At 41.3% G+C, this 9,423-nt stretch overlaps 1 protein-coding gene across 1 annotated transcript; it reads left to right on the top strand.

The window, feature by feature from the left end:
• The first annotated feature begins 51 nt into the window (after positions 1–51).
• CZH9orf64 (chromosome Z C9orf64 homolog) lies at positions 52–9,324 on the top strand. Its single transcript, XM_030467236.1, has 4 exons — positions 52–477; positions 1,222–1,481; positions 7,127–7,322; positions 8,658–9,324. The coding sequence occupies exons 1-4, from the start codon at positions 141–143 to the stop codon at positions 8,888–8,890; spliced, it is 1,026 nt and encodes a 341-aa protein (XP_030323096.1). The 5' UTR covers positions 52–140; the 3' UTR covers positions 8,891–9,324.
• Positions 9,325–9,423: the final 99 nt, after the last annotated feature.

Below are 9,423 nucleotides of genomic sequence, written 5' to 3' on the forward strand. Positions count from 1 at the left end.
GCAGGAGCCCGTCGGCCGGCAGCGGAGGCCTGCTGGAGTTGAGGCGCTTCCCGCCGGTGCTAGCCAGGGGCGGGCACAGGGCGGAGGGGCTGTCCTTAGTAGCGTGCGTATTTCCTGGTCCTCCGGAGAGGGGTCTGAGAATGGAGGTCTTACCTTCTCCCTTGGAGTCTGCCCGGTTCATAGCCGCCAACAGCAAGGATGTCTCCGTCGACGAGGAGGGTGTGCGGCGGGTGGCAGAGAGCCTGTTCGACAAAGCCTCGGCGGCGGAGTTCGGGCTGGCGGGGTGGAAGAGCCTCCACGAGCTGAACCCCCGGGCCGCCAGCGAAGAGGCGGTGGACTGGGTGTTCCTGGTGGACACCCTCAACTTCTCCTTCTGGTCCGAGAAAGAGGAGCAGAAGTACCTGGTGAAGTACAAGGGGAAAACGTACAGTGGCTACTGGTCCCTCTGCGCCGCCGTCAACAGGGCCCTTGACGACGGTTAGTTAGCGCCGGAGGAGCGGGCATCGCGGTGGAGGCAGGGCCGGGCCTCACCTCGCCTCTCCGGGCGTTCGTCTGGCGGGTGGGGAGCAGAGGGGCAGGGGCTGGGCCCTAGGAATGAGCGGTGGGTGAAGGCGCTGCCGCGGGACCAGGAACCGTTTTCCCCAACTGTTGCGTTCTGTGTTTGTTGGCCGACCCGCAGAGTCTGGTGGGGGGAACTGGGAGATCCTTGTCCTGTTTTTTTTACAAGCTTCCAAAGCTAGTATTTTAGTGCTCACTCATGTTGCTGTTATCGGAGAAAAAAAAAATCTATTTGTATATACGGATGAAACATTTAATTTCCTACATTTCGGTTAATTAAGGGAAGGTTGGCATTAAGATTCTTCTTTGTAAATGCACAACATAGGGATGGATCTAATGGAAAAACAGAGCTGTGCTGACTACACTCGCTGTATTTGCCAGTGTGCAGTTTGCACAGAATGAAGAAATAGGTGGTGGGGAAAAATTAGAAAGCTAGAGAGTTCTGGGGTTGAGTGTTGGAAATTGTTATTTGAAGCACGGCGTGCAAGCACTAATTTAAGTTTAAGTAGCTACGTGAATGTAATTATCACTAAACACTGATTGTGGGGGTTATTACACTGTTTAGATCATGCCACATTAATGTTCTTATCTGCATCAGGCCACTGCATTAGGACTTTGGATATGTTATAATAGCCTAACCATCATATTTTTGCTTTTCTGAAGGAATACCTATTACCAGTGCATCGTATTTTTCCACCATGACACTTGACCAGGTTAAGCATGTATTTCGCTCCGACACGGAAGTGCCCATACCTTTGATTGAAGAAAGACATCGGGTGCTGAATGAAAGTGGAACCGTTCTGTTAGAGAAGTTTGGAGGCTCTTTCGTCACATGTGTTAAAATGAGTGAGAAAAGTGCCCAGAAACTACTTCGTCTAGTACTGGAAAACTTTCCTTCTTACAGAGATGAAGCTGTATTTGAGGTAAGCTACCTCTAACATCTACTTTTTATGATAGTTTATTTCTTGCTACATGCAACTTTAGAAAATAGCTCATAGGCCCCATACCTAACTTTATCAGAGAGGATAGTCAATTTAGAATTCATAAATTATTTGTGAATTGTTGGGGGTTTTAGTTCAGGAAGTGGAAGGTAAACAGAAATATTTCTGTGGAACTCAGTGTATTCAAAAGTAAATTCAAGCAGAATAAGAGAGAAAGTTACTATTATTATTTTTTGCGACAGATCATTGGACTTTATAGTGAAAGGAAAGTTAGACTTTGAAGCAGTTGATTTCAATTATGTAAATTGCAGTGAGGCATACAGATAGGGAAGATTTTTAAAACAATACTCTTAGACCACACTATACCTTTTTGTTAAGTTTTGTTATTCTGTTCTTATATTCATATTTCATTTCTCTGCCACTGTAAACCTCTGAAAACAAAATCACACAATTTATTAACAGAGGCAGAATTTTGATCTTGTCCTTAACTAGTGAGGAATGTATTTATAATGGCAAGAGTCACTTTTTTCCCCAGAGGAGAGCTTTTTTTTTTTTTTTTTTTTTTTTTTTTTTCTTCATGTGCTTTCTCTGTCTTCATCACTTTGGTGTAATCAGTTTTGTTTTGGTACACTCCCAGTTCCCAGTTAAATCCTCACTCTTTTGTACTCCTTACAAATGTATATTCTTTGAGATAATTTCCCACTGAAAAAATCAGAATCTGTTTTTCTCTTTGCCTATGTTTTGCTTTGTTTTAATTGCTACTGCCACAGCTCCTTCACACCATCTGTCTTTCTTCTTTTACCTTAAGGATCTGCACAGCTAATGAATGAACTGGAACTCTGGTAGAACTGTGAAAATGCACAACTCCTGGTGTCCATTATTTGGCCAGTATACAGCTAATTTTCTTTTTAGTAGCTAGAATTGCACTATGGTTTTGGTTTAGTATGGGATTTGGTATGAGAATAACGTTGATGGTATGTTGATGTCTTTAGTTGTTGCTAAGAAATCAGGGACTTCTCAACTTCCCATGCTTTTTTGCACAAGACGCTGGGAGGAAGCATATTGTCACAGCAACAGATCCAAACTGGCCAGTGGGATATTCTCTATCATGCAACCTTATTCTTATTATATAGATGAACATGTGCTGGGAAGTTCTCTCTCTTTAGAATCCCTAGCCAAGGAATATTTTAGTATTATTATAATTATTTTTTTTTTTTATTTCAACTATTAAATTGTTTCTACCTCAAGCCACCTTTACTTTTCAATTTCTCAGCTCCCTAAGGGTTGTGAGAGCCTGAGCAGCTACATGATCAGGCAGCTGCTTGCCACGTCAAAGCTCAACAGCTGGGAATCAGTGCTCTAGCTACTGTTGATTCAACAGGCCAGATTTAACCCAGAATCCTGGCAGGGTTGACAGTATGCTGAAGCTTTTTTGGAGCAGTTTTCAAGGAAGAAACTGATGGGAAATAAACAGACACTAGCTGGTACTTTGTGTCTCAGGTTTTGCCTTTAGTCATGATTTCCTCTTGGCATCTGAGCTGAACTGAGCTACTCCTGTGCTCAGTTCCATCTGCAGTAACATTCAGCTGTTACAACATTGTGTCCAAAAGACTATTCTAGTTACAGTGCAGCCTATACTAATAGTCTGTGCAGTCTTTCAAGGTAACTCACTGGAACTCAAATCACTGGAGCTTTGAACCTATTGCATTTTTCACTTAAATCTCCACAGTGAGTAGCGTAAGTTTATTTTCCTTTGTCTCTTGCTATGCAGTCAGCTATGCTTACTTTGAATTGCTAATCTTTGAAGCTAGTAGTTTAATTTCTTAGATTTCTTACATATAAAGTAATTTTTTTACAATTTTTATGATTGAAAAGGAAGTATTTTCCAGGTAAAGTGATAGAGTATTTTCTTATCTTTATAGTGACTGTATTCATTGACGTAATGTCTTTCATGAGATGATGCTGAGTGCTTTATAAAGCAAGCCTCCCTAAAAGCAGCAGCAGACTACAGAATGAAAAGATGTTCCAAAAATGATCCCAGACCGTAAGCACTGACATAGTAGTAGAGCCTGTTGCATGAATATGGAAGCTGTATTTCTGCTTTCACTAAGCAAGATCTGTATTTTGAAGGTGGGTGAAATAATGTAGATCAAGTTTACACCTACTTAAAAAAAAATAATAATAAAAAAATTGTGTTAGCATCTAATGCAAGGTGACATGGATCACAGTATCAACATACCTATTGCAGCAGGTTGATCTCACAAGTAAGACTTTGCCTTCAGTAAAGGTATAGGATGGAGCTGAAAAAATGATATCCAATAGCAAAACAGTGTTTTTCTATAACTCCATGATAGAAATATATATGATTTTAAAAAATTCTACAGTAGAATTATGTTACCACAGATGACAACTGCAGCTCTCCTATGTTCTGACCTTCTAGGGGAACTTACTAACACAACATTTTTGATATGTTTTTCCAAACGCATACAAAAATTATATTTTAAGTAATTACACATTTTTTAATGTAATTATAGGAATGGGCAATATTCATTTGCTTGTAAAAAGTGAATTGCAAACTGAAACCAGAAATCCCAATATCTTCTTGTCCTTTACAGAATCACACAATCATTCTGGTTGTAAAAGACCTTTAGGATGACCTAGTACAGCCATTAGCCTAACTCTCCCACCTCCAGGTATGGTGATTCAATGACCTCCCTTGGCAGCCTATTCCAGAGTTTAATAACTCATTCAGAGAAGAAATTTCTTCTAATACCTTACTTAACCCTTCCCTTGCAATTTAAGTCCATTTGCTCTTGTCCTGTTGTTGGTTACTAGGGAAGAGGGAATGACCCCCAGCTCACTGCAGCCTCCTTTCAGGTAGCTGTAGAGAGAGGTAAGGTTTCCCTGCAGCCTCATTTTTTTTCCAGACTAAACAATCCTAGTTCATGAAGTAATAGAATGTTTAAGGTTGTGAGGGACCTTTAATCTAATTCTAAACCCCCTGCGTAGGCCAGGAGACCTCCCAGTAGACTAGCTTGCTTCGAGCCCCATCCAGTCTGGTCCTGAACATGTTCAGGGATGAGGGATCCACAGCCTCCCTGGGCAAACTGTTCCAATGTCTCACCATCCCTCACACTAAAGAATTTCTTCCTCATGTCTAATCTAAATCGACCTTCTTCCAGTTTAAAACCATCACCCCTTGTCCTATCACTACCCGTGCCTGTAAAACATCTGTCTTCAGGTGTTCCATCAGCCCCCTTCAGATGCTGGAAGGCCACTATAAGGTCTCCTTGGAGCCACCTGTAGGCTGAACAGCCCCAACTCTCTCAGCCAGCCTTCAGCCCTGTGGTCATCTTTGTTGCCCTTCTGTGGATTTGCTTCAAGAGCTCCATGTCCTTCCTGTATTGAGGGCTCCATAACAGGACACAGTACTCCTGGTGGGATCACACAAGAGCAGAGTAGAGGAGAATCTGCTCCCTTGACATGCTGGCTACACTTCTTTAGGTGCAGCCCGGGATACGGTTTCTGGGCTGCAAGTGCACATTCCCAGCTGATGTTGAGCTTCTCATAACCAACACCTCCAACTCCTCCTCCAGGCTGTTCTCAAGCCATTCGCCTCCCAACCTGTAACTGTGCTTGGGATTGCCCCAACCCAGATTCAGGACCTTGCATGTGGCCTTTTTGAACTTCACGATGTTGATGGGGGCCAAACGAAGCCAAGTTCCTCAGCTGCTTCTTGTAAGACTTGTAAGCCCTTCACCGGCTTCATTGCCCTTCTTTAAACACATGCCCGCAGATCAGTCCTTGTAGTGAGGCACCCAAAACTGAACAAAGTATTCTGCCTCACCACAGCAGATTACAGGGGGATAATTTCTTCTCTAGTCCTACTGGCTACACTGTTGCTGATACAAGCCAGGATGCTGTTGGCCACCTGCAGGCACTGGTGGCTCATAGTCAGTCAGCTGCCAACCAGCACCTCACCGAATCTTTTTCCTCTGGGCAGCTTTCCAGCCACTCTTCCCCAGGCTCTTCCCCACCTCCTGACTGAGGTGCAGGACCCTGAACTTGGCCTTGTTGAACTTCATGCAGTGGTCCAGGGCCCATTGAACCAGCCTGTCCAGGGAATAGTTGATATTTTGGGTAGTTCATGTTTAGATGCTGTGCTGAGCTTGAATCCTGACAGGAGTTTTAATACTAGACTGCTACACTCACACATGTAGTAGAGTCCTTTCTTAGCTTCCAGTCATTGATGTTGTGGGTTTTTGTTTTTTATTTCCCATCACCTGGGACTGAGATTGTTAAATTCTCATGAGCCTTCTAGTCTTTGTTTTTTTTCTATTTGTACCATCACATCTTGCTCTTTGCTGACTCAATATGCATTCTTTTTTTTTAATATCAGTAGGTCGCAATTAGTTGTGTCTGTTGGTACTTTCTCACTGCAGTGAAGACACAAGTGTCCCCGTATGTGGTAGCTTGTTCTGAAAAGTGAAGGTGTTGCAGAATTAAAAAAAAAATGTAGTTGCATGACCATCTGGTAGAACGTTTGGACCAGATCCTATCTTTGAGATGTTAGTATCATTCACCTAATGGTTTCCTTGCTTTCCTATTGGAAAGAATGGTGGAAAGAAATCACTAGAATTGCTCATCAGTCTTTTTCATATTGGGAATGTTATATAAACTCCAGAAGTTCTGTGCAGCAGAAAAAATTAACAATAACTGAAACAATTAAATCACAACTTAATCTGCTCAGTGAAAAGTCCCAGACAGCATTTGCCTCCCAAATTAAACTGCAGCATTTCCTCTGCTCTTGCAAAATGGTGCAGTGCTTGAGACAATCAGTTATTTATTGGAAAAATCTTAGTTCAATGAGAGCAATGTCCTTTTTTTCCATTAGCTTTGGAGCAGCAGGAGCTATCATGGGACTTGATGTATTAATTATGTACTTATTGTTGTGGTGTTTCAAGTGGTCTTTCATTTTTTTATCATACAAAATTGTCTCTATTCTCTAGCAGTAAGCTGGCACATCTATGTCAGGCATGGAATGACGCACAGGGAAAAGAGGAGCTTTCAGGACATTGTTCTGTGGGATGGAGTTTGACATTTTGTACTCTGTGGTTTTAGAGAATAGCACTTTAATACCAAAATTATGCTATTGCTTTCAGGAATAGTAGTGTCTTGTCAATAAAGAAAAATTCAATTAGCTTAAAAAATGCCATTTGTAAATTGTTGTGATATGAAGTGTGGCAGAATAGAACTGGAAATAAATTGAATCCCCATCTAGCTGGATTTCAGATTAACTGTTGCAGTTACATTCTGTTGTTTAGCATACTTCATCAAAAGTCAAAAATCTTGTCTATTTATGAAGGGAGGAAAACCATTACTATGTTCTGAGATCCAAGCAGAATCTAGATTTGATGTGATACTTGTTTGTGGTTCAGTATTGTTCAGATTTTAAGGTGTTTGAGTGTTACACTTTTATTCTGTTCTAGTTAACTATTATGGTTATTTAACCAAGTGATAGTTTACTTTTTGTAAAATCTAATTCTTGCCTGTCTCTCCTGGTATATGTCATTTGCTGTATATTGATGTTTGGGGCACTTAAATAATTTGTAAATTTCTTTCATCAGAAAAAAAAGGTGTCTTTCTACAAACGGGCACAAATACTTGTGGCTGATACATGGAGTGTATTGGAAGGCAAAGGAGATGGTGCTTTTGGTGACATTTCTAGTCTGACTATATTTGCTGACTACAGAATTCCTCAAGTTCTTGTTCACTTAAAAGCAATGAAGTATTCTGAAGGACTAATGAAGAAACTCCGTGAAGGTTGGTTCCTGCCTGATTAATATCAAGTGATACTATCAGACTTTGCAGACTAATGGCTATGTTTAAAATGTAATGTTTGTCGTTGTAAGGGCTATGTGTGTGGTTTTGGGGTTTTTTTTTCTCCAGGGAACAAGAACTTACTATGTAGGGATGAGGTAACAAAAGGAACTTATTATCTAAATGGTTTTGAATGTGATCATAAGGCTACTTTTTTTATAAAGACCTAATTGTTCATTGAATTAAACATAGGTAAGATAAGGATTAGGGAGACTTTAAGGAAGTTGATAACTGAGTTTCTGGAGGGCTGCTGTTGCCAAGAACTCTTTTTAACCTGAGTGTAATTGTGATTTTTGATGGTAAGATAAAAGAAGCAATGGTTTCTTCATTAGTTCAAAGATGATGTAAAAGCACGGGTATTGTTGTTTCTTTGTACTGAACTGCTAGTTGCAAGCAGGGTAGTATTTTAAGCATGCATTAAAAAAATTTGTGTTAAATGAAGCTAGCTGCATAAGATTAGAGTCTTGTTTTCAAGAGTGCCTCCCTGTCCTGGTATTTATCAGTGGTATATTATTCCTGGTCTTATTAGTGAATAAAAAACATAATCCCTTTTCCACTGTAAAATTATAGTATGTAGAAGTAGGACTGCTATTACACAGTTTAAAAGTTGCACAGCAATGTAAACAGATTAATTCAATCTCCCGTGGATCTTAATAGAATGACCATCTCTATAAAATAATATGCCTCTCTATGTTGCTATATATTTAATAGATCATGTAGACAATTTATCTTTTCCATGAATCTTTGTTAGAACATTCCCATGCAAGTCATGCAAACAGATGGGTTCCTTTATATTTTTGTATGTTTTGGTTTTGTTGTCTAGATTTTTAATAACTTTAAAATCTTATATCTATCTTGGCAGAAAATATGTACATAGACTCTAGCTACCTATCTAAAACATCTGTCTGTATCAACCTTGGCAGAAAATCTTGGAATTGTGTCTGACTATCCCTTTTGTCTGCACAAGCAAAGAGGAACAGTCTTATTATGTATAGTATGATCCAAACACCTTTTCTTTCCTTAAACCGCTCTCTTAGAACACAGGATGTTGGGTTTATTTGAATGGGACGTAAACTTTGAAGAGTTTATGGTAAAATTAAAGCAACAATTAGAAAATGTATCGCAACATAGTTAGTAGTTTTAGCGTAAGTCATGAAAACTGCAGCCCTAGAATAGGAAGAAGGCTGAGGGGAGGGAGGGGACTGGCAAATTCAGGGCATCCTGGGACTTCTGTGTCTTAGATCCAATATAACTGTATCAATGTATCTCATCCTGCAGGAACAATTTTCCAGTCTGGAGATAAAGAGGAGGTGGAGATCCGTGGCTGTTCTATTTGGTGTTGTGCGTTGATCTGTAAGCATCTGCTGGAGCTGTATGAGAAGAAGGGTCAGGACATGCGTGAGAAGATCAACGCGGTTTTACTGGATTATTATCTATGGGACTATGCCAGGGATCATAGGGAAGACATGAAAGATGTTCCCTTTCACCGGGTACGGTGTATATACTATTAAGTTCAGCCTGATACCTATGATGCATTATCTGCTGGGTTGTGAATATTTTCATACAGTGGCATCATGTGCTTATTTGGAACCGGCAAAATCAAATGTTTGGTTTTTGATGTTATATTCAAAACTTGCTTTTTTTTTTTCCTCTGAATCTTTTGCTTGCCACAACCAGAATTGAGACTGTCAAGTTTGCTGGACAATCCTTGCTGATTCAGGGTTTATCTCTCCTGATTTGAGTTCTGTATCTGTGTATACACGTGTTTGCACACGCACCCCCGCACGTCCCAGCACTCCGGGCAGGTGATCCCTGCACGCCAGCTACTCGCTACGCCTGCTCTGACACCCGCTGCTGCTTGTGCTCAGCAAACGCCCCTCAGGGCCGCGCTTGCCGAGAGCTGAGCTGTTCGCCTTCGTTCAATAAACTCCATCATCGCAAACGGGTCGGAACCTCTCTGCCTCTTCTCTGGGAGATGGGGAGGGAGGGGGGCAGCGCCCGGCCGGGGCGGGTGTCCAGCCCGGCCGCCAGGGGGCGCTCGTCC

The sequence above is a fragment of the Calypte anna genome, chromosome Z, assembly GCF_003957555.1.
Source record: "Calypte anna isolate BGI_N300 chromosome Z, bCalAnn1_v1.p, whole genome shotgun sequence".
Taxonomy (NCBI): domain Eukaryota; kingdom Metazoa; phylum Chordata; class Aves; order Apodiformes; family Trochilidae; genus Calypte; species Calypte anna.

Excerpts from the sequence above, each read along its gene's own strand:
- CZH9orf64 (XM_030467236.1), top strand. The coding sequence starts at position 141 with ATGGAGGTCTTACCTTCTCCCTTGGAGTCTGCCCGGTTCATAGCCGCC. Across the intron at positions 1,482-7,126 it reads GAGATGAAGCTGTATTTGAG|AAAAAAAAGGTGTCTTTCTA; the intron begins GTAAGCTACCTC and ends TTCTTTCATCAG. Across the intron at positions 7,323-8,657 it reads AATGAAGAAACTCCGTGAAG|GAACAATTTTCCAGTCTGGA; the intron begins GTTGGTTCCTGC and ends CTCATCCTGCAG.